General features: G+C 52.8%; 10 protein-coding genes across 10 annotated transcripts; 8 read left to right on the top strand and 2 right to left on the bottom strand.

Moving 5' to 3' along the window:
• Positions 1-1,026: 1,026 nt before the first annotated feature.
• Positions 1,027-2,292, top strand: BBA_01907 (5-azacytidine resistance protein azr1; the record flags this gene model as incomplete). Its single annotated transcript, XM_008597004.1, has 1 exon — positions 1,027-2,292. One exon carries the CDS (start codon positions 1,027-1,029, stop codon positions 2,290-2,292), a length of 1,266 nt encoding a protein of 421 aa, XP_008595226.1.
• A 714-nt stretch (positions 2,293-3,006) lies between these two features.
• On the top strand, positions 3,007-3,830 carry BBA_01906 (mitochondrial carrier protein (Pet8); the record flags this gene model as incomplete). Its single annotated transcript, XM_008597003.1, has 4 exons — positions 3,007-3,021; positions 3,080-3,260; positions 3,329-3,604; positions 3,631-3,830. The coding sequence occupies 4 exons, from the start codon at positions 3,007-3,009 to the stop codon at positions 3,828-3,830; spliced, it is 672 nt and encodes a 223-aa protein (XP_008595225.1).
• Positions 3,831-5,518: 1,688 nt separating this feature from the next.
• On the top strand, positions 5,519-6,272 carry BBA_01905 (UPF0643 protein; the record flags this gene model as incomplete). Its single annotated transcript, XM_008597002.1, has 2 exons — positions 5,519-5,955; positions 6,053-6,272. The coding sequence occupies 2 exons, from the start codon at positions 5,519-5,521 to the stop codon at positions 6,270-6,272; spliced, it is 657 nt and encodes a 218-aa protein (XP_008595224.1).
• A 604-nt stretch (positions 6,273-6,876) lies between these two features.
• On the top strand, positions 6,877-8,092 carry BBA_01904 (Mov34/MPN/PAD-1 family protein; the record flags this gene model as incomplete). The annotated part of the gene is made up of 3 exons (XM_008597001.1): positions 6,877-6,930; positions 7,002-7,471; positions 7,531-8,092. The coding sequence occupies 3 exons, from the start codon at positions 6,877-6,879 to the stop codon at positions 8,090-8,092; spliced, it is 1,086 nt and encodes a 361-aa protein (XP_008595223.1).
• Positions 8,093-9,272: 1,180 nt separating this feature from the next.
• On the top strand, positions 9,273-10,622 carry BBA_01903 (adenosylhomocysteinase; the record flags this gene model as incomplete). The annotated part of the gene is made up of 1 exon (XM_008597000.1): positions 9,273-10,622. One exon carries the CDS (start codon positions 9,273-9,275, stop codon positions 10,620-10,622), a length of 1,350 nt encoding a protein of 449 aa, XP_008595222.1.
• A 531-nt stretch (positions 10,623-11,153) lies between these two features.
• On the bottom strand, positions 11,154-13,766 carry BBA_01902 (glyoxylate reductase; the record flags this gene model as incomplete). The annotated part of the gene is made up of 5 exons (XM_008596999.1): positions 11,154-11,495; positions 11,576-12,003; positions 12,123-12,337; positions 12,901-13,326; positions 13,411-13,766. The coding sequence occupies 5 exons, from the start codon at positions 13,764-13,766 to the stop codon at positions 11,154-11,156; spliced, it is 1,767 nt and encodes a 588-aa protein (XP_008595221.1).
• A 1,649-nt stretch (positions 13,767-15,415) lies between these two features.
• BBA_01901 (RBP protein) lies at positions 15,416-15,962 on the top strand (the record flags this gene model as incomplete). Its single annotated transcript, XM_008596998.1, has 2 exons — positions 15,416-15,553; positions 15,600-15,962. 2 exons carry the CDS (start codon positions 15,416-15,418, stop codon positions 15,960-15,962), a joined length of 501 nt encoding a protein of 166 aa, XP_008595220.1.
• A 562-nt stretch (positions 15,963-16,524) lies between these two features.
• Positions 16,525-17,016, top strand: BBA_01900 (mitochondrial import inner membrane translocase subunit tim-9; the record flags this gene model as incomplete). Its single annotated transcript, XM_008596997.1, has 3 exons — positions 16,525-16,532; positions 16,664-16,733; positions 16,831-17,016. The coding sequence occupies 3 exons, from the start codon at positions 16,525-16,527 to the stop codon at positions 17,014-17,016; spliced, it is 264 nt and encodes an 87-aa protein (XP_008595219.1).
• A 605-nt stretch (positions 17,017-17,621) lies between these two features.
• Positions 17,622-23,167, bottom strand: BBA_01899 (nucleoporin (Nup184), putative; the record flags this gene model as incomplete). Its single annotated transcript, XM_008596996.1, has 2 exons — positions 17,622-23,028; positions 23,097-23,167. The coding sequence occupies 2 exons, from the start codon at positions 23,165-23,167 to the stop codon at positions 17,622-17,624; spliced, it is 5,478 nt and encodes a 1,825-aa protein (XP_008595218.1).
• A 642-nt stretch (positions 23,168-23,809) lies between these two features.
• BBA_01898 (indole-3-glycerol phosphate synthase) lies at positions 23,810-26,143 on the top strand (the record flags this gene model as incomplete). Its single annotated transcript, XM_008596995.1, has 2 exons — positions 23,810-24,129; positions 24,181-26,143. 2 exons carry the CDS (start codon positions 23,810-23,812, stop codon positions 26,141-26,143), a joined length of 2,283 nt encoding a protein of 760 aa, XP_008595217.1.
• Positions 26,144-26,400: the final 257 nt, after the last annotated feature.

Genomic DNA, 26,400 nt, shown 5'->3' with positions numbered 1-26,400 from the left:
TTTGTTCTGTGCTTGCCTATCCGTGTCCGTCATAGAATTGATTAGCTCTGTATTTTTGCGTAATTACTGCTTTACCCACAGCTGCCGTCAGTCTGGGAGCTGTGTGCATCTGATAAACAAGGCGCCAAACCTGAGGCCGCAACAACATTCAGAATTCTCTGCCGTCTTTTTCTTCCTTGCATGGAAACGTTTTGTTGCTGTAAATATCCCTCCAAGATACTTTGCCCTCTTCTCCTCCTCTTTCAACCGACATCTTGACCCCGCGCCTGGCCGGAAATTACAACCATTTGCTCCGGCGCACTTGCAAACAACAGCAACACCATATCAATCTTGGCCAATTGAACCTTGATTGCTAACTTTCCAAACCCATCATAACATGTCGTCTCTACCAAATGTCAGTCAGTCACCTGGCCGTTCATCTGCTCGTCGACCTCTTCTCGTTTGATCTTATGTAATGCCTAAAGAAAACGGTTGAGGCGCCAGACTCCACCAACAAAGAAATGGCAAAAAAGGGAGAAAAAAAAAACTGACTAGGTAGGCGGATCATGACAGGCCGAGCCCGCGGCAAAGGCTAACATCGGTTTCACAACTTTTTTTTTTTTTTGTTTCTATTTTTTTTTTTTTTTTAAATTAGCGAAAGCCCTCATCCACGCGAGCGACTCGGAATCTCGAGGATCATCTTCATCCAGCTCACAGCAGCAAGCGGCTCTCGGTCTTTGCTTCGACTGGACAGATTGCCTCGAGTTTCCCTTACGTCACTTTTCTATCTTCCATGGCGGCAGCGTCTGCCCGGTTCGCCATTGCGACGCCGTTGTATCCGCCAGTGCATGGTACGTCTCTCCCATTTTCGAATGTCTGGTCTTGCGCGCAGCCTGCTGTGTATACCTCTTTTTGCGCACGATGCCCTTGCACAATATGCTGACTAGTCGCACAGCATCGGCGGCGCGCGCGCGGCTTCTTCAGCCGCTGTCCTCCTTCTCAAAACACAGCACAGCGATATCCACGACGACGATAGCGACAGCCACCATGCCTCATCGACCCTATTCTGCCTCGTCCTCGTCCTCGTCCTCGTCCTCGTCCTCGTCCTCCTCATCCTCCTCCGCGTTCTCCTCGACTCCTTCCTCCGCTGCTTCCTCCGCCACCTCTTCCGCCGTCTCCGCATCCCCCTCTTCCGTAACCTCTGCCAAGAAGCCGCCGCGCTTCTCCTACAACATTGCCGCGTCCTTCATCGCCAAGGACCGCCCCTTTGACGCCTCGACGCACGTCTTCCACTTCAACGCCTACAATCGGATACAGCCGCCGCGGCACCGCCGGCGCTCCTCCCGGCCCGAGTCCGGCCACGACGCCTTCTTCGCCTCGCGCGTCCACGAGACGGGCGGCGCCGTCGCCTTTGGCGTCGCCGACGGCGTGGGCGGCTGGGTCGACTCGGGCGTCGACCCGGCCGACTTTTCCCACGGCTTCTGCGATTACATGGCCTCGGCCGCATGGGAGCACCAACCCGCCGCCGCAGCAGCAACTCCCGCAAACTCCCTCTCCGCCCGCAAGCTCATGCAGCTTGGCTACGATGCCATTTGCGCCGACAAGACGGTCCTGGCGGGCGGCAGTACCGCCTGTGTCGCCGTCGCCTCGCCCGACGGCCGCCTCGACATTGCCAACCTCGGCGACTCGGGCTTCTTGCAGCTGCGCCTCAACGCCGTGCACAGCTACTCGGAGCCGCAGACGCACGCCTTCAACACGCCCTTTCAGCTGTCCATTGTGCCCCCCAGCGTCGCCGCGCGCATGGCCGCCTTTGGCGGCACCCAGCTCAGCGACCTGCCCCGCGACGCCGACGTCACCAGCCACCGCCTGCGCCATGGCGACGTGCTCGTCCTCGCTACCGACGGCGTCCTTGACAATCTCTTCAACCAGGACGTGCTCCGCGTCGCGAGCCGCGTCATGGGCTCCACCGGCGCCTGGACGGTCGGCGATGCCGGCCAGATCCAGGTCGCTGAGAACCTCGACGCCATTGTCCGGAGCCCCATCAAGCTCGCCCAGTCCCGAGGCGGCAACACAAGGCAGCAGCAGCAGCAGCAGCAGTCGGAGCGCACCGTTACCCTGCAGAGCCTCCTCGCCACGGAGCTGGTCCTCGCCGCCAAGCGCGCGAGCGTAAACACGAAGCAGGATGGGCCCTTTGCTAAAGAGGTGCAAAAGTACTATCCGCAGGAGAACTGGCATGGCGGCAAGATTGACGATATTTGCGTCGTTGCCGTCGTTGTGGTTGAGGATCCGGTGTCGACCCCGAGCAAGCTGTGATAGTAATCAAGCCATCAGCTGGAGCAGGGTCTACGACTTTCTCTTTTGTGGGTTTCCATTTTTTTTTCATTGTCTGTCTATATATTAGGAATTGCCGTCTTCTTGAGCATTTGGGAGTTTTTTGTTTTGTTTTGTTTTTTTTCCCCTTTTTCCTTTTTTCCTTTTCGCTGTGCAAGGCTCTTTTCTTGGGCTATTTAGAACTTTTAGACGGCTGGGCATTAAAGAAACAAGACGCAAGTATTCGAACGGCTTGGCAACGTTCCCGCACTTACTCCTCTTTTCTTACTGTTACACTTTTTCCTTTCTTAATAGGAGACTGTTAGGTGGTATCTGGAAAGGTTTCCTCTTCCAAAGGAAACCATCTAACAAAAACTAAAGCACAGGCTTTTTATGATGTATTTTCTCGCATCTTCACAGTGACAATGGGAGCACCAGGGCCACGTGTTGATTGTCTGTCAAAGCAAGCATCATGTCGACAATTAATTGAATCGATTCTGCGAAACACTACAGCGATTGATTCGTGGTCCACTAGCCAAAGGGCCCCTTGTGCCTGTCGGTGGGATCGGATGCCGTTTTCATGATGTCATGCAACTTGCAGTCTAGTCTAGTCCATTCTACAACAAATACTGGTGCATCGGCCACAGTGTCAACGTAGACCCGACACCTTGAAAAAGAACTTTCTATGCGTTTCAAGACTTTATTGATTTCAACGCGATGGATGTTTACCTGGTACGTGTGCTCCGATCTCTTAAACCGAGGGAACGGTGCAATGGCTGATGCGCATTAGGCGGGCGCATTTGCTGCCTTTACGGTAGACATGCTAATATACCCATTCGATACCCTGAAAACGAGACGGCAGAGTCAAGACTACCTCAAAAGCTACACACAAGGCGGCAAAAATAACGCGCTGGCTTTGCGAGGATTATACCAAGGTATCGGAAGCGTCGTCTTGGCTACGTTGCCCGCAGGTAAGCTCCAATTCGATGGCTCTTGTTCAAGCACGACTTGTCCAGCGACTGATACGAATCAACTACAGCCGGTGTCTTCTTTTCCACCTACGAACTGGGCAAGACGTCAATCTCGAAACTATCGCTGGTGCCCTTGCCAGTGGTACACTCTGCCGCTTCTACAATGGCCGAGGCGGCCTCTTGCCTGGTGCTTACACCTGCAGAGCTGGTCAAGCAGCACGCACAGATGATGAGGTCGCAAGGTGGCGAAAATACTGGCTCGACATCGTTGAAAGCCTTTCGCAGCTTGTACGAAGCCGGCGTCGGGCGACGGCTCTTCACAGGCTACACAGCGCTGCTGGCGCGTAATTTGCCTCTGACAGCCATGCAGTTTCCAATTTTCGAGCATTTACGTTCCCGGTTATGGGCGACAAGGCTGCCACGAGAGCCGGGGCACCAGCGGATACTGGAGACCGGGGTGATCGCGGGGGCGAGTGCGGCCACTGCCGGGGCGATCGCGGCTTTCATTACGACCCCCAGCGACGTAGTCAAGACTCGGATGATGCTTTTGACGGGGAGTACCAAAGATAGCGACCTTGTAGATCAGAGCCGCAGAAATCAAATGTCGCCGGAGCAGCAGCCTTGGCGAGTGGCAAGGCAAGTCTTTGCTGAGAGTGGAACGAGGGGCTTGTTTCGAGGCGGCGGCCTGCGGTCAACGTGGACCGCAGTTGGTAGTGGATTGTATCTCGGGACGTATGACGCTGCAAAGCTTTGGTTGACTGGTGGCAAGGATGCAGGTAAGAAAACATGTCCAGAGAGATGAGTCGGGTTGAATAGCAAGGTGATTTGAAAGCAGCCGATAGATGGCGATATCTCATCAGCGCGAAAAAGCCTCCTGATCAAGTTAGTGGATATTAACTACAGCTGGAGGCCATAAGCAATATGATATGCAACAGGCAATGATCGCAGAGTTGGGCCTGGCTGCAGTGCGTGACTGAAGGATCCAAGCCACACGGCAAAAGATAAGTCTAATTTCAGTGAAAAGGATGTGCTGCAGCAGATGTGACGGAAATGCGACCACATCACATTCAGTGACTGGACTGACAGGAACGGGTTCTACCATCAGCTTAGTCGTCAAAATAGAACATTCCGGGGGCGTCTGCTCAATAAGTATCCGTACCTAGGCATGCCACATGTGGCAAACGGGTTGCGTCGTAATGCAGCCGTTATTTAGCGGACGCGGGTATGAGCGGGCGCAGAAGCGATGAGCACTCTCGGCCCAAGATGGTGTCATCCAGGGACCACCAAACCATGTGCGCTAACGGGGAAGAAAGCACAGTCAACATTAAACGCACGCCAACAGATAGGTGGAACTGATGGCTGTCACATCATTTCTGCCGACCAAAAGTCGCCCCGTGCAGCCTACCTAGGTAGTCATGGACTGGCGTGGCTCCAGTACCTCCCGGTTTCCTTCACAAAGGGTTTCATCTGATCGAAATTTTCTTTGAATCAAACAGCCACAATTTCTTTGGGCCCTTTACTCAAGATCCCTATCCATTCGATTCGAGATTCGCCTAGGCTCTCTCTCGCCTTCCAAAACACCAATGCACGCCATCAGCTGTCTCTCCGCCTTCGGGCCTTGGCTTCTCCCAAAGTTCCAACGTGCTCTTCCCTTTCTCGCTGACCCCGTAGGCTGAAGCCCCATGGCCATCGGTATCGGCGCCACACGCCAGCGGCACTCGGCGGTGCTCCCGAACTCGAAAGCCTTGACAAGACGGTCAAAGCCCAAGTGGTCCCTTTCGTTTGCCTTTTCAGTAGCGCCGATCTTGCAAAATGGCGAAATCACCCTGCCCAACTGCCTCATACTCAAATTTGCACACCCCCTTCTTCAATTCGTGTAGTCGTGGGGCTTCAGACCCCTCGACATTATTCATCCACACCAGTCCCGCCGCCCGTCTCGTAGTAATGTTGGCCGCATTGGTGCATGACTGGAACTCTCGGCGGCATGTCTCCGGTTCGCGTCGAGGTCAAAAGCCGTGGCCTTTCAGCCTGCTTCACCGACATCGTTCCCTTTTCCCCTTTCCCCCACCCACACTCGTAGCTGCCCACCATATGTGCGATTCGATTCTGAACTTCTTTTCCATTTTTTGCCTCGCCTGATCGACGCCCTGGCAACAACGACCACTGAAATATTCGTTTCTCGTCGCGGTGTGTTGCATCTGCACATCAACATTAGTACCAGCCGTTTCCAACAACCGCATCCAATCCGTGTCCAACTCATGGCTCCAGAAGTAGCAACTCTTCTTCCTAGCGAGCCCCCCAAACTTGCCAGAGACATATCCGAAGGTAGTCTCGACGATGTCCGGCCATGGAGCGAGCCACGCTTCATCGTCCAATCTCCGTACACCGAGCTTGCGCACCAACTGGATCTGACAACGCTCGACTATGAGAATGCGCTACTGGCCAAGGCATTGAGCACCGTCGATGCAACCCGCGATGATTATGCCATTGCGCCGTACGTCGAGTCGTTTAACTGGACAGATGTCATGGCCCGTCTCAAAACGCTCGTGAGCATATACGGCCAGCGGTACCAGGACGCCACCTTTTACATTGTCGCATTCCGCTCGCAAATCAAGCCGAGTACCGATTACAGCCACCTGGGTGAGCTCGACAAGGCCGCACATCTCGAAGCCATCGAAAGTGGCGGATTTCTCAAGTATGTCACACGCAACATTCTCGTCTCCGGTCTAAGTGACCGCGGTGGGCTACGGCTGCCCTTCGTATATGGCACTGGTAGAACTGACATTCCGCAGGTACTGGTTTGGCTCTCCGGACTCGGAGCTTCGTAACTTGGCCACATGCCTCTGGCGTTCCAAGGAAGATGCAGTCGCTGGCGGGCGTGGTCCCGCTCACAGAAAAGCTGCCATGTCTACCCGATCGCTATATGCGTATTGGAAAATTGACCAGCACCGTCTGACCATCCGCAACAATGCTGAGGAGTGGGAGATTGTTCCTTGGACCGATGACGCTTGAGCGGTGAGACTGCGATATTGTGAGCATTTTCTGAAGGATTTTTTTTCCTAGCGGAGCACAGAATTTTTGACAATTCTCTGGAGTTGGTTTGGTTTGCTGCGAATCGTTTTTGGCGACGCCATTATTTCATGATTTCAAACGCGGCTTTTTTGCAACAGAGAAAGCTTGGGGTTGTTGAATTGCGTGCAGAGCGCAAATAAATTCGTCAAAAACCCTAGCTATCGCTATAGATGCTTTTTAAAATAGAGAATACATTTTTTCCAAAGACGTTAGCACTGAGGACACTGATGCTGGGCACAATACCTCGGCAGTGCTGAAGAATAAATCGACGCCTCTAAGGCCTTGGTGATGATGGAAGGTGTACGTTGACATCCCCACGCTTGGGCGGCGGACGACGCAAAACATAACGCCCCGCATTCTGCCATTCCTGACCGACTTCCACCCACAACCACCCACAAATCCAACCAGAGCGAAAAAGTTCGATATTCCACGCCCACGCCAGCGAACACGGTCAACTCTTCGCAGCCCACGTACAGCGCCCCGGATTCCTCCCCTTCAGCATCACATACGGCCAGCGCACGACATACACTCCAAATCCGATATCATGGCCGATACTACCATCGACGCGCCTGCTCAGGCACTGCAGGTCGAAGCTCTCGTGAGTTGCTTCATGCCCCACCTCGCGTCGCCGTATCCCCCTCAGCCCGCTAACCCTGTCTGCGACTGTAGGTGGTTATGAAGATCGCGAAGCACTGCTCGACCAACTTTCCCAGCATGGCCACAGGTGCTCTTGTTGGTATGGACCAGAACAACCTCCTCGAGATCACAAATACATTCCCTTTCCCCACCGTCGACGCGTCCGCTACCGACAGCCACCAGAACGATGCCGCCCAGGTGGTTGCCGCTGCCGCTCCTCGCCAAAAGTCTAATATCACTTACCAAAACGAGATGATCCGCCACCTCAAGGAGGTCAACATTGACGCAAACAATGTTGGCTTTTATACCAGCGCTACCATGGGAAACTTTGTCAACTTGAGCTTAATCGAGAACCTCTACTTCTACCAGAAGGAGAACAGCCAGACTGTTGCTCTCGTCTACGATACCAGCAGAAGCTCTCAGGGCAACCTGAGTCTGCGCGCATTCCGCCTCACCAACACCTTTATGAATGCCTACAAGGAGGCCAAATTCACCACTGAGAGGTATGCCACCACGTCTGAACGCCGCAATGCGGTTAAACGGTGTACTAACAAAGAGATAGCCTACAAAAGTCCAAGCTCACCTTCAAAGACATCCTTGCTGAGCTCCCCATCACTGTACACAACTCGCACCTTCTCACCTCCTTCCTCCACCAGATTCCCTCCGGTCCATCACAAGAAGACCTTGAAGGCCCCACGACGTTGGCGGACCTCGAGCGCGAGCCCATCCAAGCTCCTCTCTACCCCAACATCGACAACCTCGACGTTGCCGTCGATCCTTACCTGGAGAAGACCTGTGACCTGCTATTGGAGAGCATCGAGTCGCACTATACCGACCTCAACAACTTTCAATTCTACCAGCGCCAGCTCGCTCGCGAGCAGACCAAGATTTCACAGTGGCAGGCCAAGCGCAAGGCCGAGAACGCCCAACGTACTCTTGCCAAGCAGCCTCTCCTCCCCGAGGATGAGTGGCAAAGGCTGTTCAAGCTGCCTCAGGAGCCTAGCCGTCTGGAGGGTTTACTTAACGCCAAGCAGGTTGAGCAGTACGGCAAGCAGGTTGATGGGTTCACGGCTGGTATTACTTCGAAGATGTTTGCTGTGCGGGAGAATCTCTTGCCCCAGTAAATCTGTTGTGAGGGTCTTACAAATAGACTGGGAAAGCCCTGCACAAGGATGGGTATAGGTGTCTCGCAGGGCTGCGCATGCTCAATCATAGAGATACGCTGGATTGTGTTGCATTAGCGGCGTTCCGGAATAAGATGGAATATAAGGGCAGTTACGGCCTACTCTTGAAGAGCACAAAAATTGGCGCCAAGTTGCCTCGTTGATGAGGTTTGGTGCCCTTCATGAACTCCTTGTAAAGCCGAGGATACAAACCTGGCGAAACATTGTTGAATAATACTGGACGCGCGCAATGTCCGATTCGGACCGACGACCAAGACTGGTTGTCAAGGTTGGTCGTGCCTTGGCGTATGAAGTTTACTAAAAGTCGAAGTTCGCAAGGAATATAAAATTTTACAATATCTGATTGAATTATGCATGGATTCAATGCTAATGTCGCAGTCATGATACTCGGCTTGTCGCCTCGTGGCGTCCCGAACTCGGGTACCTTGAGGGAACAATGCAGGCCAAGATTGGGCATTGGGGCAGGAACGGAGGTACCTGTCCCCAAAGTAGCTACCTACCTAGGTAGCAAGCCAGAGTGGCCGACAGGCTATTGGAAGGTCCAGTGAGCTTCCAGGGCTGGGCACGTTGAACGTTGTGGCTGAGCAGTCGAAATGAAGATGCCGCAGTCGCCCACTAACTCCTAAAATCGACCGTATCAATCGTGATGGTCTTATGATTACTGAAATGATGCAGGGTGTATTCAAAGTCAAGTCAGTGAAGCGTTTCGAAGGGCGTAAAGTTCTCAAAATCTACCTTGATCAGCTGCCAGGTTGCCAGGCACCGGCCACAGTGACGGATTGGTCTGTCAATTCTTGCCCCGCCATGCCCGCCTCCGCTCCCTGTCGGGGCAACACGGTGCAAATTTTACCCCTCCATTCGGTACCTGGGTGACATGTATTTTCTGCCCGCAGCCTGCCGCCTGCCAGTACACTGTCCTTACAGTTTCACCGCCCGCGCTGCTCAACCACCGAAATCCGACGTTGCCCCTCTTTGTCCCGCCGCCTTATTTCTGCTACTTGACATTTTTTTCTCTCTCACCCTTCCCCTCGCTCTCCTCTTCCTCCTTCATTCCCATCCTTTTCATCATATCTTCCTCTTTATCAATTCTTCACCTACCTCCTCCTCCACACAACACATCATGTCTGCTCCCGCCAATAAGTTCAAGGTCGCTGATCTTTCTCTGGCCGCTTTTGGCCGCAAGGAGATTGAGCTCGCCGAGAATGAGATGCCCGGCCTCATGGCCATTCGCCAGAAGTATGCCGCCGACCAACCCCTCGCCGGTGCCCGTATTGCTGGCTGCCTGCACATGACCATTCAGACTGCTGTACTGATCGAGACCCTCACCGCCCTCGGCGCCGAGGTTACCTGGACCAGCTGCAACATCTTCAGCACCCAGGACCACGCCGCCGCCGCCATTGCCGCCGCCGGCGTTCCTGTCTTCGCCTGGAAGGGTGAGACCGAGGACGAGTACAACTGGTGCCTCGAGCAGCAGCTCTCTGCCTTCAAGGACGACAAGAAGCTCAACCTTATCCTCGACGACGGCGGTGACCTGACCTCCCTCGTCCACACCAAGTACCCTGAGCAGCTTAAGGACTGCTATGGTGTCTCCGAGGAGACCACCACCGGTGTCCACCACCTCTACCGCATGCTCAAGGACGGCAAGCTCCTCGTTCCCGCCATCAACGTCAACGACTCTGTTACCAAGTCCAAGTTTGACAACCTTTACGGCTGCCGCGAGTCCCTCATTGACGGTATCAAGCGCGCTACCGATGTCATGATTGCTGGCAAGATCGCCGTCGTCGCCGGTTTCGGTGATGTCGGCAAGGGTTGCGCCATGGCCCTCCACGGCATGGGTGCCCGCGTCATCGTCACCGAGATCGATCCCATCAACGCCCTCCAGGCCGCCATGGCCGGCTACCAGGTTACCACCATGGAGAAGGCTGCCAAGATTGGTCAGATCTTCGTCACCACCACCGGCTGCCGTGATATTCTCACTGGCGTTCACTTCGAGTCCATGCCCAACGATGCCATCGTCTGCAACATTGGTCACTTCGACATCGAGATTGACGTTGCTTGGCTCAAGAAGAACGCCACTTCCGTCCAGAACATCAAGCCCCAGGTTGACCGCTTCTTGATGCCCTCTGGCCGCCACATTATCCTTCTGGCTGAGGGTCGTCTTGTCAACCTCGGCTGTGCCACTGGCCACTCTTCCTTTGTCATGTCCTGCTCCTTCACTAACCAGGTCCTTGCTCAGATTGCTCTCTACAAGGCCAAGGATCAGGCTTGGGGCAAGAAGTACATTGAGTTTGCCAAGACTGGCTCTCTCGAGATCGGTGTCTACGTTCTTCCCAAGATTCTTGATGAGGAGGTCGCTCGTCTCCACCTTGCTCATTGCAATGTCGAGCTCAGCTCCCTGAATGACGTCCAGGCCGAGTACCTTGGCCTCCCTTCCGAGGGCCCCTTCAAGCCCGAAATCTACCGCTATTAAGCGGAGAGCGCACTGTAATAATAAACGGCCCAAATCAGAGTTTCCTTTCAACCGGCACTCACTCAACGTGTAACGATTTTCTACACAGCATATTGGGGTACACTTGTGTTTTCAACAGCATAATATTGCGAGGCATTTGGGTTGATCAAGACTAAAAAGTATGGGGGCAATCCATGGTTTCTTTTGTTTCATGATGTTGGCATCTTTGCCATTGCTGTCTTTGTCTAAGACCGGCCAAGGATGTGCTTTTTCAACAAATGGCGTTGCAATTGTTTTGGTAATGATTCCCCCCGGAATGAGAGATGAACTTATATATAGTCTGAGCAGCTGATCCCATGGGCAGCGCTCTCGAACGGCCCGTCAACCGTGGTCGATTAGATTCCCTTAATTGAGACGATTCTAAGATCTGATTTCGTAAAGTGATCAAAAGCCATTTAACCTATGCCTCTAAAATGCTGGCCATCCTACCTCTATTGCGGCTGTACTTCTAAGGTTGTTCTATTTCTCTTTCTGAACCAAGCTTGCTATCCCTTACTGCATATCCTTTTGTTCCGGCACAATGCTCTTCAGCCGGCCTTGCTGCAGCGCGAGCCGCACATTGTCCAGCGCCCACTCCTCCATTTTGGTCTCCGTCTCTTCCGTCCATGTGCCCATGTGCGGCACCAGCATGACTTTGTCGTTGGCCAGTAACCCCGGATGCACCTCGGGCTCGTGTTCAAAGACATCGAGCCCCGCGCTCGACACGATGCCCCTGTCTAGCGCCTCCACGAGCGCGGCCTCGTCCATGACGGCGCCACGGGCTGTGTTGACTATAACGATGCCGCGTTTCATCATGCCAAATTCTTTGGTCGATATGATGTGTCGTGTCTTTGGCTGTTATTTGATCACCATCCAACCGCACTTAGCATGTAATAGACTCGGCTTCATGACGTTGAGAACAACCAAAGACTTACATTGAGCGGGAGGTTGAGGCTCAGGACATCACTCTCCGCCAGCAGCGTCGCAAAATCAACATACTCGGCGCCGGCCTCGTTTTCCGCCGCCAGCCGATTGCGGTTGTAGTAGCGGATCTTCATGCCAAAGACGCGCGCCTTGGCCGCGACGCTGCGTCCGATGCCGCCCATGCCTAGGATACCCAGCACTTTGCCCTGCGGGTCGTGGCCGAGCGCGGGGAGGCGGGCGGGGTCGCCGTCGGGGCCGCTGGCGCCGCGAAAGGTGCCCTGGCGGAGCGTCTTCATGGCAACGTTGAGGTTGCGCAGGGTGCCGAGGATGAGGAATAGCGTCACGTCGGCGGTGGCCTCGTCGACGGCGGTGGGCGTGTTGGAGACGCGAATGCCGCGCGCGCGGCACGCCGCCACGTCGATTTGGTCATAGCCGGCGCCTGTGCACAAGACGGGTCAGCTTTGAGTAGGCCGCTGAAGAAAAAAAACAATCAGGGTTATTGCAGAGAGCGAAGCGTGGGGGGGGGGGATATGGGGGGGGAGAAGGGGGTAGGTTAACCTTTGTGGCACACGAAGCGGCAGCTCTTGGGTAGAGCGGATACGAGCTCTTCGTCAAAGAGACCGGTGATGCGCGCGGAGCCGTAGGTGCGAAAGATGGCCTCGACGCCGGAAAAGGCCTCGGACTGGCACTCGGCGAGAAAATCGGCCCTGTTGGTTGCTGTTGGCTGGATCATGCCGCCGATTTGGGCGACGGAAGCCAATGCATCGTGGGCGCTGGTGACGGGCTGGTCAGTGGCAGTTGTCCCATTGGCATTGGTGCAGTGGGGGGGGGAGGAACAAACAGCTCAAGGCTCCCCAGAAGAAGGAATCTGGGCTTTTCAGAGCTAGTCATTTCTAACGCGAGTGTTCAATCGTCAGTTGCGAGAATGAGAAAATGCGACATAAAGAGAGAATGATGGTCAAGCTTCATGGTAGTGGGGCAATGTAGAGGGCGCCCGAGGACGGAGGTTAGCTGGTCTAGCGGACTAGAAGGACTGTCTGTCCCGCGAAGCATGTATCAAGTCAAGTTTTGTGGAGAGAAGGTATGGCTATGCGGTGTATGTAGTGGCTTTGTATTATGTTCTGCTCGGTGAAAGTGATGCCTCGTTGGCTTATTCCTGACAAAGGAAAGGGACACAAGCGCTGTGCCAGGCGGCGTAAGAGTGTCGTTACCCAAGAAATCCCAACCATCTTCCAACCAGCGACGCTACTCAAAGAAGCGCATGAAGAAGTCGAATCCGCAAAGGGAGAAAGAGAGAATGATGCATGCAAACCCTGTCCGTGAGACCCTTTCCTACATGAGCAATCTCCAAGCACCGAGCAGCACAGCAGCGAAGCCAGTGCAGACGCCCATCAGCCACTGCAGGGTCTGAAACTTGACCTGCTCGAGCTTCTCGCGGAGCGCGGCAACCTCTTGCTCAATCTTGGTCTCAGTCTCCTTGATCTTGAGCTCCTGGCCAAGGGCCTCTTCGCGGATGCGGCCCTTTTCGAGGTTGAGGTCGAGGCGGACGCTGGCCTGGGTGCGGGCGACCTCGTCGCGCAGGCGGCTGCCGAGCTTGGCAATGTCGTTGGAGAGGCGCTCGTGCGCGCCGCGCGTCGTGTTGGTCTCGGTGCTGTCGGCCGAGAGCAGCTCAGAGCGCAGCTTGGCAAAGTCGACCTTTTGCGTGTACGTGGCCTTGGCCGAGTCCTCGCGGAGAACCATGGTGCGAGTGAGGTTTTGGATGCTATTCGCGGGGGGGAGGGTGGTTAGCAGGAAGGCTTCCCTTGGTGTTTCGAGCCAAAATCGGGCGAGGAGATTTCTCTTTTACCTCTCCTCAATCACGTCGCTCAGGACCTTCATCATGGCCACCGACTGCTCCTCGGTGAAACCCTCGTCGCGCAGCCGCTTGACAAACTTGAGCGTATCAAAGTGGTGATCGCGCGCCCGCGGCGCCGAGGCGTGAAATGCGCGCGACAGAATCGGGCTGCTCCGGTCACTTCTCGCAGAAGAGATTCGAGGTCGTCGCGCATGGGAGAGCTGCTGCAGCTGGCGAGCGGCCAGTGGCGGAATGGCCGCGGCTACTAGACGGCGAGGGGCCGTTGCGGGCTGCCAGCTGAGGCGCGGCAGAAGAAAGCGCGGCAGAAGAAAGCGCGGCAGCATCTCCGCGGTGGCAGCAGTAGCCATTTAGTCAAGTATACAGTCTCCTTGTAGGCAAGACGGTAGTGGGTCGAGATTTGTGAAAAGAAATGGGAATGCCCATGTGTTGTTGTCGAGATTACGGTCAAACGGAAAATGTTGAGACATGTTACGAGCCAGTTTATTAGTGGGGGCGGCGCATCAGAGAGCATCGGCCCAAAGGTCCAAGGGCAGCGGGCCAAGAAACTATCAAATCCAAGAGCAGCATCACATAAAAGTACCCAAGGAATTATAATCTTGCTACTATCCTTTGGCAAGATAAATCGATTTGCTTCTGATTCAAAGGCTGTGCTGTTGCAATCACATTCTGGTCATAGGGGTTGCGATCTTTGCTCGAATCACCCAGCCACACAATTGCACTCCTAAGTCACAAACTTGATTCAGCCACTGGTGACACTTGACATCATCGAATCGTTGAGCGACGATGAAGCCGGCTTGTAAAAACTGACTTGATCCGAACCAATGTAGAAAATAGTCGAGTAGAAGCTCATCTGCCATTATGACCGACAGCAGTTGAATAATATGTCTAGCGATGCAAAGTCATTGCCAATGCGAAGAGGAGCAGCCCTTAACCATAGCCGCCGAGCATCATGAAAAAAAGAAAGCCAGCTCGGAAAGCCTGTTTGAAATCACTCTTGTACCAGAGATCAGCGTGCAGGTTTAGCTACATATGGCATGATCGGACTTTGGCGTCGATCGGAGACTGCGCTCACGGCAGCCCAACGACACGGTTCCCAAGACAATATACCAAAAAGTACCCTTAAATTACACGCTTTTAGCATTCCCCGCGTCTTGAGATATGTACATCCGCCCAACTTCGCGGACTTTGCCTGTCTCACAACTACAGTAAAGTCTGCAGCAAGGTCTTATGGCGCCATCACTACATTGGAACATGAGTGCATCATGCAAAGACAGGAGGCTGGCTGAAGTCTGCATACCAGGAGAACTTGCACATTATCTGCTGACAGTTGGGTCCTATACTCTATTTCTGGGTTTTTTTGCAACGTCATCTCTACGGTCCAGCCGCTGGCTCTACGTTGCTTCTCAGACTTGCATGATGTAGTTTGAGAATTGCCACGTCATTGCAAGAGTCCTTATCTTCAACAATTGAAACATATCCTCTGCTTCGACTTCTGGTATTGCAATGATGGGGCTGCAACGATGTCCATCACATCCTGAAGGCCGACCGGCATAGCTCGAAAACGCGTTCAGCTTGCTCTCCTCGGTGTTGGCTTCGAGAGAGCCGAGAGACTCGACAACATACTCCAGTCACGTCAGAAGTAGCAAATTGATTGCTCTAGACCGCTCGCGGTCGCCAAATGCTGAGGTGCGGGGAAGTTCTCACGGTCTGCAGCAGGGTGCAAGCACTGGCAGCCTGTCTCGAATCTGACTTTGATAGCCTGGTACCAGCGAATTAGAAGTGACGGCGTTGGAGAGCATGTCTCGCCTCCGACAGTGATTGAAGCAGAGGGAGCACGCCATCCGGCGCATCATTTGGTACGTAGCCAATCTCTCAGCTATATAAGGGCTGCTTTGCCCAGAGTTCCAATGGCCGTCTCTTCGATCAACAGCAATACAATTCTACGCAAACATCAATTCTACACTCATCTGTCAAAAACACTTTCTGAGCATCCATCATGGCTTTTGCTCTCCCCATCCACAACCTTCCTATGGACAAGCCGGCCGCCTCTGAGGTCTTTGAGTACGAAAACGAGACCTTTTACAATTGGCTGCTCACGGAGACGGAGCGTGCCCACATTGCCAGCATGCTCAACGTGGAAAGTAAGAGAAACCAAGTCACTTGAAACCCTTCGCCGGAAGAAGAAGAAGAAGAAGAAGAAGAAGAAGAAGAAGAAGAAGAAGAAGAAGAAGAAGAATGCATGCAAATCATCGTCGGCTAACATGACGTTTCCTTCCACAGCGAGCGAGTTGAAGTTCAGGGGTAACAACTTTCTCCAGGACCGCTCCGAGTGCGGCAAGTGCGGCAAGTACTCGGGCATGGACGATTTCGTCCACAACGCCCTCTATGCGGGCATCCACTCGGTCGAGTTCATGAAGGACTTTCTTCTAGGAAAGACTGAGCAGGCCACCCCGTACACTGAGCACGAAGTCGTTTGCTCCCGCTGCGACACCAAGCACGATGAAAGCAAGAGCTGGAGGGCCTTGCCTCCCTGGCGCAACTGAGAGCGTGTACACTTTTTGGCTGGAGAGCGAGGAATCCTTTGAAGTATTACCGTGTAATTTGTTGTTCCTCGATAGTTGGCTTTTTCTTTCGCAGTGTACTCGTCGAGCCAGGCACTGTAGGGCCAGAATAGCTTAGAATAGCTAGATGCAGTACCAGCCATGACGTACTACCTACCTACAGAACTGCCCGTCTTCATTCCGTGCACACTAAGCTTCTCCTGCTAATAGTTCCATTTTATTTTCTAAATGTATATATATAAAGTAAATAAAATTTCATTACAGGCTTGCTATATTGCCTTTATACTTGGCTGATCAGTAGATTTAGTAGGCTGCAATTTGTTATCGTCAAAATAATCCATCGTCACACGTGACGTTTCGAGCTCACACTCTTCCCCTTTCGGCTTATCGGCAAGCGCAAGCTCCTGATAACGAACGGACAAGAAGTTGTCTCTCCGCGAAATTTCATCACCAGCGTCATCCCTACAGCCACATACCCAACGCCACTGCAACGCTCTCTCAACCAAATTTTTCTGCCTCGTCGACGCCATCTCAATCAGCCAAAATGGACATGTATGCCTTCCCACCCGCGAGATGAACCCACTCGCGACTCGCCGCGGCGATCACGACTCGAATGCGATGCGACAGCACAAGGGGAGGGAGGGGGCGGTTGTCAAATTAGGGAACACAGCTGACCATGACAGGCTTTCCACATCCGAGCAGCGCACCCTGGAGCAGCGCATGCAGAAGCGCCAGGTCAAGGAATTCATGGGCGTACGTGACATTACCGGGCAGGGCATTGAGCTCCCTCCCAAAAAAAAAAAGTTTCCCAGGAGCAAAAGGCTAACTGCACACCAACCCATCAAAACAGGCTTTCGGCGGCCTCGTCGACCACTGCTTCACCTCGTGCGTCGACGACTTCACCTCCAAGGCCCTCTCATCCCGCGAAAACGGCTGCATCAACCGCTGCGTCCTCAAGTGGATGGCTACCCAGCAGCGCGTCAGCGACCGCTTCCAGGAGCACAACGCTCAGCTGTCGCAGCAGCTGCAAAACTAAAGACGGGGCTGCACCACAGCCGACTCGTCTTTTGTTTGGAATATATAATACCGACGAGATAGAAAAGGAAGAGGTGGCACATCAGCGACCTGAGCTGCAGTGGCAGCAGGCACCGGCCTGTCAATTGGCCAACATTGTATCATCACGGGAAAAACACCACTGTCTGGAGGAGGTGGATCAAGGAGCATTGGAGTCTGTTGGGAACCTCAGCAGCGGTGGTTGAATGAGCAAACCATCGTGAACAAGCTGCAACACATACTGTACTATAAAAAACCACCAATCATCGCTGTATTTTGGTAACAAGCCCGTCAAATACCGTTTAAAATTCGACCTCCCATCCTTCATCATTTGCGTTGACTTCTGTCGCAAGAACCGTAATATGGAATTGATTATGTGTGCTTTTTTCATCATAATTCCCGAAACCAAAAACCTCACATCGTGCTTTCCCTTTCAGTTTTCCGCTTTCTTAATGCATACAACACTATGTGGCAGTACCCAGTGACCAACGCCAGAATCGATACTGCCAAGGGCAGCCTCTCTGCTATTCCAATAAGACAAAAACACGCCAAAAAGATAAAGGGAAAATCAGCCGCGCACTCATTCACCTACTCCGTTTCGTCGGCCAATATATCCCGGACAATACTAAGCTGCGCAACAACCTTGGCTTCAAGGATATTCTCGCTTGCCCCAGCCCCAACCTTCATTGTCCGCCACTCCATCTCACGCTGGCCCAACGGGAGCAGCTTCTCCTTGAGCAATCGACGGCTCGACAGCCAGTAATCAACGTTCTCGAGCAGGCCACTGTCGTCCCATGGGACGGGTCCAATGTCGCGGGGGTTGACTGCGCGAAGCGCTGCGAGAACGCGAGTGATTAGAGCCAGCGAATGAATTTCCGACGTGCCCAACAACGTAATGTAGTGATTTGTATTTTTTGTTCCCGTTCGATTAGCACCGGGTGCTTCGAAGCGATCCACGCTCGCGCTGAGCAAATGCGAGAATTGGTTCAGCACATAGGTGATTTCGGGAGCTACAGCTGCACCTAGTGAAGTAAGTAGGTTGAGCATGAGCGGTAGCAGGCCCTTGACCCATATTGCGTAGCAGCGTTGGGCTATTGGTGCGTCCGAAGTGGGCGAGATATTCGTCTTGAGCATAATCTTGGTGATCTTGGCGGACAAGAGGTTGCTGAGGATGCCATCACAGGCAAGCTGCTCTCCTACGAGGGGCAGTGTGGAAAGCTGAAGTAGGAACAGAATGGCTAGCTCGCCATAGACAGGGTCGCCTTGAATGGCCAACTGGTCTGCCCAGGAATACAGCGATGTCGCCGCATTGACGACGTCATGGGTGGCCATAATATTGAGAACTTGGGTCTGAGACTGGTCAATCGTAGGCAGCGACAAGGCAGCCTGCATAATTGCCGTGAGCAAACCCAAGTCCTCGGGGAAGACTTCAGCATCGCCATCGTGGATCAGGCTGACGAGTGCACGGAAACCACGACCAACAACACTATCCAGCAGGCTCAAGACAGTCTGTGTCACCGACACAGAAGATTCGCCGAAGTTGATAGGTGCATCAGAGGCCTCCTGCTCACCTCGGCCGCTCTTCTCGGCGCCCAAACGGTATGCGCGAAGGGTGACAAACAGCGCCTTCAAAAGGACTCGGTAGTACCCGATGGAGCTGCTGGCGAATGGCTCATCTACACCACTCATTGTACCCACCAATGTGCCAAGCATCTGATTGACGTCCTGAACTGGTAGTCTAGACTTGGCTAAGCGTTGCACAAGCACTAGAGCCAAGTTGGCACGCTCTTGCACAAGAGTCAAGAAGATGCTCTCGGGTCCAGGAACATTCTGGTTAGCGTTGAGACATTGTTGTGAAACTTGCAGCATTTGTTTGCCGATGGTCTCGTTGCCAGGGAGGCAGGTACTCAGTTCAACGAGTAGGAATTCCCAAGAGTGGAACAAGGCAATTTGGGCATCAACCAGTGACAGATTCGTGTTTGCGAGCTCCATTTCATTTTTGAAGCCATTTGACTTGCGTCCGAGCCATCCGGGGTCAAATCGCAGCATTGTGTCTGCCTGCTCTAGATCGTAGTAGTAGTCGGGACCGAGATGACCTGGCTCAAGAGGTGTTCTCTTAAAGTTATCAACTGAACAGCCAAAATATTTGTTTGCAAAGTTCTTTGCAAAATTGTTGTGCAATGACTTGTTGTAGCCAGCCACCTCGACGCCATCGCGCAGATAGTAATCCAAGTCGTTGACAAGACTTTTCGCCAAACCCTCGGCACTCCCCAAATGTCGCGAATGGTAAAGCTGCATAGCAAAAATCTCGGCAATGTATGCAGCCAGTCTGGCCTCACGGCAAGCGCGAATGCTATCAGACTTCACAACAAGATGCGAGGGCTTCAGCGTACGCACATATGAGCGCAAGCCGTCCATATATGAGGTGTCCTTTTGCAATGTGAAAACGGTCCATGGCCAGTAGTTCTGGGCTGATGCAACGAAATCCAAGATTGAAAGAGCCTCTGTAGCTTCCAAGTTCTCAATGCTCTTCAACTTGGACAAAGCAGTTGCAAAGACCGAGTCATCCGAGATATCAGTTGTCTTGCTGTCTTTGGCCATGGCTTCTCGGGGCGTTTGACCAGTCAGCAGGCAGTTAGACATCCACTGCTGACGGTTTCGCAGAATAGAGGAGAAAAATCTCCAGATTATTTCCACATCTGTTTGTAGGGCGTATGGCTCGCCTAGGCCAGAGAGAAGGGTGATGAATGACTTGGATATCTGAGGCCCCAGATATCCCAGCAGCGATGGAGGTTCATTGGAACCATTGCCTGCATTTGAGACTAGCGCCTGAAGAAGAGACAAAATAGGGGTGCGGAAGAGATCCGAGACTGCGCTCAGACGAGCCAGCAATGTCGAACTTTTGAAGAGGTAACCCTCGAGCATGTCGGATGGTCGTTCCAAGTAGTTGGCAGCGCGAAGAAGAGAGGAAGCAAAAGTCAGAACAGATTCGACTTCAGTGCGGACGAGGTCGAGTTTTGAAGGGTACAGAGTGGACTCTGGTGTAAGTAGAGCGGAAATGAAGGAATATAGCAGTGGCTGGAACCTTAGAGTACCACTTGAGGGTGAGAGAAAGCAGTCAATGACATAGGATGCTGCTGGTTTCAGGCAGCTTGTGAGGTTGTCTGACTCGTTTGACTTGCCCATGCTGTAGCTGTGGTGGATGATTTTGTCAAGTAGGGGTACGACGCTGTTGAGTAAAGAAACACGGCTTATCTCTGTGTCAAATCGCCAAGTGGACGTATTCTCAAAGATATCGACAGCGGCGTTAGCCACAGCCAGGCTGACTTTCGACAGCACTTTATCTGAAGTGCCAAGCCATGGGTTAACTTCTTGCTGCCGGCTACGGGCTCTGTTCTTAGCCTGCCGTTGAACACCAGATGCGAGTGGAGTATCAATAACGTTGGAAAAGAATAAGAGTGCAGAGTTCAGGAACTCGAGACGCTCGGAAACCAGGTCAAGGCTCCCAGTCAACTTGGACAGTTTTCCGGCTCTTGACTCGGAGCTCAGTAGCTCACTACGAGCGAGATAGGACCATACTCTGCTTGGTTGAGCGGGTAGAATAGCATCCAAGAACTTGATGCACGCTGTAATGACGTTGATGGCGGATTCTTCTGTCATCTCCAGCTCCTCTTGCATGAAGTAGTCCATGGTGTCACAAACAACAGTGACAATATCCTTTCCACCACTGATGTGCTTGCTTGTTTCAGAAAGAATGTCATCGTCTCTGCGTATTAACGAATCACAATTGCCAGTCATTTTTAGGTGCTCCATGCGAATCAGTGCAGCAAGGAGCTCGACGACTTCGGCAATTTCATCGGGTTGCAATGATGCGAACAAGCACTGGTACCCCTCCTTCATGAGATAAATTTCCAGGCGGCGACCAAGTAACGATAGCGTCGAGTGTGGAAACTCAACAAGAGCCAGTCGTCCACTATCTGTGATGAATCGTCCTTGGGTTCCCTGAGGCAGACGATACGCGTCATCGTCCATCTGCCTCTTCTTCCACGAGGATGAGAGTGTGATGAGCGGAATCTCATGTGTCAGAGAAAAAGAATTGGTATTTTCATCCTCGTGAACGAGTTCATATCCTTGAAAGCCCTTCGGTAGCTTCAAGGTCAAGGTGGACGTGTTCCGCAGAAGGTTCAGCACATCTGAATATCGCTGGTCATCTGCATCACCGGTGACAGTGCAGAGAGATTTGCAGAGTGAAATGAAAGGCAGAAACTCAAATGGGTAACGGTCCATAGCCTGCTGAAAGAACCAGTGCATAAGCTGATCGTCGTTTATGAAGGAAGATAGGGTGTCGCCAGAAGTGCGAAGGCTTTGAATCGAAGACAAATCCCAGTAACTTCGACCAGGTGACAACAAGCCAAACAAGCAGCTAAGGTTGTCCGCCTGGTATCCAATATAACCGTAGCTAACTTTGAGAACCTCGGCGAAGACGATTCGGATATGCGAGCTCAGCAAAGGAGACGCGCAGCCCGATATACTCGGTCCAAGCGCCTCTGCCATGGCACCCATGGTATTGAATACTCTTCCACCAGTGGTCACGCCCGTAGCCAGCTGCTCCACGAACTGGGCATCACGGGGGGTGGTGGCATTTTCTAAAAAGTTGTCAAACTTTGTTGACTCGATCGAGAATAAACTGCCAGCTGAGTTTCGTCGACCAAAAGTTGGGCGCGCTACTTGTCCGGATTCGAATCTCTCCCGCGCATTCTGCTGCAAGAGATTATCTCTCTTTTCAGTTCGGCTATGGTATGAGGCATTGAGCCTATGTAGGAGTAGGGCCCACGTAAATATGACCGGCGTTGCGCTTTCAATGTCCAAGCTCGCCGCGTTGAGAATACACTTGTGAATCTGTTCGAGCACCTCTGATGATAGCAAATATGAATCAAATACATCGTCAGGTTGTCCAGAGTCCTCGTCCTTTTCATTCAGATAGCTGAGCGAGCGTTTAGGCTTCAGCATGATGATTGAGACGGCGGTGGCAAGCGTTTTGAGCGGTGTTATCAGCTCAGCGATGCTTTCGTGGATTGGCTGCACAGATTCAAAAAAGTTGTACATTTCCATTAGCGAGAACCACTGCGTCACAGAACTGGGCGGAGCAAATTCATCCCCTAGACTATCGACAAGCTGGAAAATGACTGAGAGGGCATGAACAATCTCGGTGAACAGGGTTCGCAGCCATTCAATTTCGGTCTTGTCGTTGGAAAGCAATGCATCGTCGGTAGTCGCAAGCAGGCCAGATTCTATCCGTCCTGTGCAGTCTGTGAGCACCTTGAAGTATGCGGGAAGCAGTGCCTCGATTTGCTCCTTGTTCGGTTGCGCGCCAAAGTTGAATGATGCCTTGATGTCCTCATTATTCGACGCATAAATAGGAAGTTGTCCGTACAGCTTGACAGAGTTGACGTAATCGATGGCCATCATGTAGTGTCGGCGTTCGCTGAGCAGGGTTTCGAAGAGGCGCGTGCGGCGAGCTTCCTGCTTCTCGAATTCGGCAGATATTTCTTCGGCATCCAAGACTGCGACCGAGCTCAAGTCTGATAAGAATGGTGCACTCTGGCCATCCTTGAGACCAGCGGCCTCGTGGAGATTGGTGGCATCCTGCGCTGAAAGTGGCCCAACGAGATGGCGCGCTGGTCGAGACTGATGCTCAGCGATCACAACGCGCAGCGCTGCGACGAGATTGGTTTTGGCGTTTTTGCTCAGCCACTGTGCGTCGTCTTTCAAGAGTTTGATATCGAGCTTCTGAGTCGAGGCAGAGGTCACATTGATCGGCGCGGTCTTGGTCTCGAAATCTTTGCTCGAGGCGTCGTCCGGGGGTGAAAAGGCAGAGATGGGGTTCTTCAGCAGTCCGTGCACATATTCGTCGGAGAAGAATTCAGATAACGCGTTGCTGCGTTGTAGACGACCGGAGTTGTCAGAAAGTGCGGTTGCGACAAGCTTCCATGACCTATATTTGAAGAGTTAGCACTGACTGCATGAGACGCGCGAGGCGAGCGAGCAGCTGCGAAAGCTTACAGAAGCACCTTCTTCCCGGAAAGGCACTCTTCCAGGGAAGGAAAATAGATGCGATCCGACAAGGGAGCCATTGCCACTGTCATCAATGTGGCGGCAGTGGCAGATAACACATCACCTTGAACCGAGATGAGAGGATGCTTGGATTGACGCGCCGTAGCAGTGTAGCACCGCGAGATCTAACTGATACAACAAGAGCTCACGCTGTGGGCCAACTTTTTTTTTGGGAAGCTATGGTCAACCGAGATTCAGCCGCAGGCCAGTACAGTGCGAGCGGCTTCGGCGCGCATTGACAGCAGCAACTCCTACTCCTCTCCTGCAGTAGGTAAGCCTGCCTTTCCTCACCTGCGCGAATACGAATACCTATTTCTCGAATATCCATATTTTCCTTTTAGAGTTTTCGAGATACGTTGCGACACTCGCAATCATATAATGAAGTTGAAACTTTCATTTCCCACGAGCATAAATTATCAAGGGCCGCTTTTATAAGCTCTGAGAATCCCTCTTGATTGCTAAGTAGTTGGTGGTGTTGTTCCGACTGTAACGGTGCCTGTATCCGCGTTAGTTCATACAGTGCGAAATGAGCAATAGACACTGTACATCTGCCGATATCTTCGATATGGCGACGGCTTATCATTGTGAAGTAACACACCTTGACTTATAGACAGTTCTTCTTTGCATCAAACGAGCAGCGGCTGAAGGCGCAGCTTCCTACCATGCCGTCTCCTGATATTATCGATCATTCTCCTCGCGAGGCCAAGCACTCAGCGCCAATTCCCACGGCATCCAATCTGGTTCTCATCGACAATTATGACTCCTTCACCTGGAATATCTACCAATATCTCACACTGGAGGGCGCCACTGTTCATGTGATTCGAAACGATAAGATTACTCTGGACGAACTCATCAAAAGGGGTCCTAGCCAGCTTATTATTAGCCCCGGTCCGGGCCATCCTTCTACGGATTCGGGTATCAGCCGAGATGCTATTCGCCACTTTGCGGGCAAGATTCCCATCTTTGGCGTCTGCATGGGCCTGTAAGAACTTTTCAACAATCATTTTGTTCCGAAAAACCACTAACTTACTAGACAATGCATTTTTGACGTCTATGGCGGCGAAGTCAATTCGGCCGGAGAGTGGCTGCACGGCAAGACTTCACCGTTGACTCACGATGCCAAGGGCGTTTTCCAGGGTCTGGAGCAGGAGATCCCCATCACCAGGTATCACTCTCTTGCTGGATCACCCGTCACACTTCCCGAGTGCCTCGAGGTCACTTCCTGGGTCGCCAAGCCTGATGGTAGCCGCGGCATTATCCAGGGTGTACGCCACAAAGAGTATACGATGGAAGCTGTGCAGTTTCACCCCGAAAGCATCCTGACTGAGAATGGTCGCACCATGATTCGAAACTTTTTGCACATGCAGGGTGGTACCTGGAAGGACAATAACCGTCTACAAGCTGCATCAAAGACCGTCAACGGCACTACGGCGGTCACCCCCAAGAGTAACAACATTCTGCAAAAGATCTACGACAGCCGCCGTGCGGCCGTGAATGCTCAGCGATTGATCCCTTCTCAGAGAATGGAGGATCTCCAAGCCACCTATGATCTCGGTGTCGCTCCACCTTTGGTGCCGTTTGTAAAGCGTCTCAGCCAAACTCCGTTTGACGTCTCCCTCATGGCCGAAATCAAGCGTGGCTCCCCGTCCAAGGGCATCTTCAACATTGACGTTCGCGCGCCTGTCCAAGCCAGGAAATATGCGCTGGCTGGTGCCAGTGTCATCTCCGTCCTCACAGAGCCCGAGTGGTTCAAGGGAAGCATCGAGGATCTCAGAGCAGTTCGCCAGGTCCTAGAAGGCATGCCAAACAGGCCAGCAATTCTGCGCAAGGAGTTTATATTCGATGAGTACCAGATTCTAGAAGCTCGGCTCGCGGGTGCGGACACGGTTCTTCTCATTGTCAAGATGCTGGATGTTGAAACGCTCGAGCGACTATACAAATATTCTCAGTCCCTCGGAATGGAGCCTTTGGTTGAGGTGCAGAACGCTGAAGAGATGACTATTGCCGTCAAGCTCGGCTCCAAGGTAATTGGTGTCAACAACCGAAATTTGGAGACTTTCGATGTCGATCTGGACACAACTGGTCGTCTTCGCAGCATGGTACCCGACACCACCATCATTTGCGCCCTAAGTGGTATCAACACATATGATGATGTCGTCATGTGCAAGAAAGACGGTGTCAATGCCGTTTTAGTTGGCGAGGCCATCATGAGAGCGCCCGACGCCAGTGTCTTCATCAGCGAGCTGTGCTCTGGCAAGGCGCCAGAAGCCAAAAAGGAGCAGACTCAGCCCTTGCTCGTCAAAATTTGCGGTACACGAAGCGCTGCGGCTGCCAAAAAGGCGGTCGAGTCGCAAGCTGACTTTGTTGGCATGTGTCTCGTGCCGGGTGCAAAGCGGTGCATTGATGACGAGACTGCCCTCGCCATCTCAGAGGCAGTACATTCTTTTACTGGCACAACAAGCTCCAAGCCCGAACCCTCACTACCTGCCACTGGCGCTGCCGACTACTTCCAGGGCGCTTACAGCAGACTCCAAAGCTCCCGGCCCCGGCTTGTGGGTATTTTCCAGAACCAGCCGCTCAGCGAGGTCTTGGAGAAGCAGAAGTTGTATAACTTGGATCTGGTACAGCTTCATGGCGATGAGCCTATCGAATGGGCCAACCTGATTCCTGTCCCCGTCATTCGCGCATTCAAGCCTGATCATATCAGTCTGGGTATTCGCGGCTTCCACACCGTTCCTCTTCTCGACTCTGGAGCTGGCTCTGGCAAGCTGATCGATGTCTCCAAGGTCAAGGCTGTTCTGGAGAAGGACTCTAATTTGAGAGTGTTCCTCGCTGGAGGCCTGAATCCAGATAATGTCGCGGAGGCAGTTACGGCGCTGGGTAACTTGGCCGACAGAGTTATCGGTGTGGACGTCAGTAGCGGTGTGGAGGAGGCCGGAAAGCAAAGTCTCGAGAGGATTGAGGCGTTTATTAAGAACTCCAAGGCAATTCGATAGATAGAAGCACTATGTTTTTTTTTTATCTGAGTTTGAAATAGAAGTCATTATGTGCGACCACGATCGCATCTTTATCGGCTTGGAATATCCTGGGTGTCCCTTTACCGCGTCATCTGCTCAGACCTACTCGTTGTCGCGAGGGCTCTGTTTGCCAACTGTATCTGCATACTGGTCACCGCCCTTTGACTGTAGAATCTGATGGATTTATTGATTACATATTCAGGTGTGTTCTCGAATTCGTCCCTTAGGTCTTTCTT

Source organism: Beauveria bassiana (assembly GCF_000280675.1).
Source record: "Beauveria bassiana ARSEF 2860 unplaced genomic scaffold BBA_S00004, whole genome shotgun sequence".
In the NCBI taxonomy this organism is placed as follows: Eukaryota; Fungi; Ascomycota; class Sordariomycetes; order Hypocreales; family Cordycipitaceae; genus Beauveria; species Beauveria bassiana.
Note: the sequence above shows the minus strand (reverse complement) of the source record. Positions and strands in the feature narration are given on the sequence as shown.